Source organism: Acanthisitta chloris, unplaced genomic scaffold (genome assembly GCF_000695815.1).
Source record: "Acanthisitta chloris isolate BGI_N310 unplaced genomic scaffold, ASM69581v1 scaffold24704, whole genome shotgun sequence".
Lineage (NCBI taxonomy): Eukaryota > Metazoa > Chordata > Aves > Passeriformes > Acanthisittidae > Acanthisitta > Acanthisitta chloris.
Window position 1 is genome coordinate 1 of NW_008667969.1, and position 654 is coordinate 654.

General features: G+C 60.4%; 1 protein-coding gene across 1 annotated transcript in view; it reads left to right on the forward strand.

Moving 5' to 3' along the window:
- Window positions 1–80: 80 nt before the first annotated feature.
- The window catches only part of LOC103800361 (2-oxoglutarate dehydrogenase, mitochondrial-like), a gene marked incomplete at both ends in the record, with an annotated part of 2,782 nt that continues 2,208 nt past the window's right edge, over window positions 81–654 (forward strand). The window contains 2 exons of the mRNA XM_009072736.1: window positions 81–260; window positions 369–521. Of these exons, the coding sequence (XP_009070984.1) occupies window positions 81–260; window positions 369–521 (333 nt within the window). The remainder of the gene's footprint in view (window positions 261–368; window positions 522–654) is intronic.

Here is a 654-nt window from a genome sequence, read left to right on the forward strand (position 1 = left end):
TCCCACCAGGCCATGCCAAGCCCCACCCCAAGCCCCCAGGCCTCATGCCCACCCCCAGGAGCTGCCCCCTGTCCCTGCAGATCGGGTTCACCACTGACCCGCGCATGGCTCGCTCCTCGCCCTACCCCACGGACGTGGCGCGCGTGGTCAACGCTCCCATCTTCCACGTCAACGCCGACGACCCCGAGGCCGTGGTCTACGTCTGCAACGTGGCAGCAGAATGGAGGAGCACCTTCCACAAGGACGTGGTGGTGGACCTGGTGAGGAACCTGCTTGGGACCCTCCTGGCTTGTCCCACAGCCTCAGGAGCTCCAGGGCTTGGAGCTTTTTTGGTGATGGAACCTCCAGAGGTTCTTCTCCCCGTGTAGGTTTGCTACAGGCGCAATGGCCACAACGAGATGGACGAGCCCATGTTCACCCAACCCTTGATGTACAAGCAGATCAGGAAGCAGAAGCCTGTGCTGCAGAAGTATGCAGAGCTCCTCATCTCCCAGGGAGTGGTCAACCAACCTGAGTATGAGGTACCTTCTGTGGGGGCTCCAGGGAAAGCTGCAGGTGGAATCTCCAGGGGGAAACACCCATGTGGGTCAAACCTGAGTCTAACTGGTGGTCACCTAGAGGTGGGATGGTCTTGTTTCCCCACATGATGGTCAC